At 55.0% G+C, this 1,221-nt stretch overlaps 1 protein-coding gene across 1 annotated transcript in view; it reads right to left on the reverse strand.

Annotated features, from left to right (window-relative positions):
• SDRG_16413 (hypothetical protein) overlaps nucleotides 1-271 on the reverse strand; it is a gene marked incomplete at its 5' end in the record, with an annotated part of 1,933 nt that extends 1,662 nt beyond the window's left edge. The window contains one exon of the mRNA XM_008622622.1: nucleotides 6-271. Within this exon, the coding sequence (XP_008620844.1) occupies nucleotides 6-271 (266 nt within the window). The remainder of the gene's footprint in view (nucleotides 1-5) is intronic.
• Nucleotides 272-1,221: the final 950 nt, after the last annotated feature.

Genomic DNA, 1,221 nt, shown 5'->3' on the forward strand with positions numbered 1-1,221 from the left:
GGGACGTGCTGAGGCGTAGCGAGGACGTGGCTTCGAGAAGCGTGAAGACGGGTACGTTCCACTGGTGGTCATCAAAGCCATGCTCGTTCATGCCGAGGTAGACAACCGAGTTGGCGATGAGGCCGAGGTTGTACGTACAGAAGGTGACAACGGTCGCCAGAGCCAGACAGAGGTTGGACAAGACAATGCCTTGGCCATAGCGCGGTGTCCGCAGTTGAACGTCATGCAGCGAAGCTCCACCGCGAGTTGGTGCTACCGGGAACCGGCCCATTTCCAGTATCTAGAAATATGGCGTGCACGGTGGCTAGTCGTTTCGTCCACTATAAATGGTGACTCCAGAACTTATGGTTGGCTCGTGGGCAACGACCGAAACTGCACCCAAGCACCACGTAGCGATGCAGGCAATCGCTCGTTGTCCGAGATCGAGCAAAGCGACGTGGCTTGTACTACATGTATTGCTATAGGGAAAATTCGTGTGCTCGCCATGAACCTCGGCGCCGATGACCATATCGGACTCATCACTCGGCGCTCTGATTGGTTCAAAGTATGTTTATAATCGGAACGCGTTTCGCGTTGCATCGGTCCAAGGGCGCTTGACATGTTGGCGTCCACGGTCGTTCGCCTTAATGGAGCTACTAGAGATCGGCGCGAGCACGAGGCAGAGACTGAGTAGAAAGAGCATGTCAACTGGATAATCCAGGGTGCAACTACTACGATCGTTGATGCTATCCCGACGCAGCCAGCGCCAGGACCGGAAACCTAACACGCACATGGTAGCTTCGGTGCTTGGTGGATGCAGATGGATCCTCTTCGAAGAAGGTCCATCACGGTTCGGTCCCAGAGCCTTCGCCTTTTTGAAATGAGTCATTCAAGCACCACCGTTGGACGACGTTGTCGTTGATTTAAAGCTGGGTGCGTCGGGCGAGGTGCAGTTCCCGTTGCCGTGGGATAGCACAAGTACCGACCTACTAGCCATAGCATCAAACTCTCGGCGCAGTGACGTTATGCCCAATTTGCTCGGAGCCATGGCAAACCCAAAACCGGCGACGCAGCCACCGAGGTGGCCACTACAAGTACAAACGATCAAGTCCGCGGAACGTCGAGTTTGCATCATCTTGACAACTCTGTTGGTGTGTCGGAGCCCGAACGTACGCTTGGTCCAATATGCCATATTCTAGCGACTGGTCTGGCTGGACTGGAGAACTGTGCAAAGCGCCGACG

This window comes from Saprolegnia diclina (genome assembly GCF_000281045.1).
Source record: "Saprolegnia diclina VS20 unplaced genomic scaffold supercont1.126, whole genome shotgun sequence".
NCBI lineage: Eukaryota > Oomycota > Saprolegniomycetes > Saprolegniales > Saprolegniaceae > Saprolegnia > Saprolegnia diclina.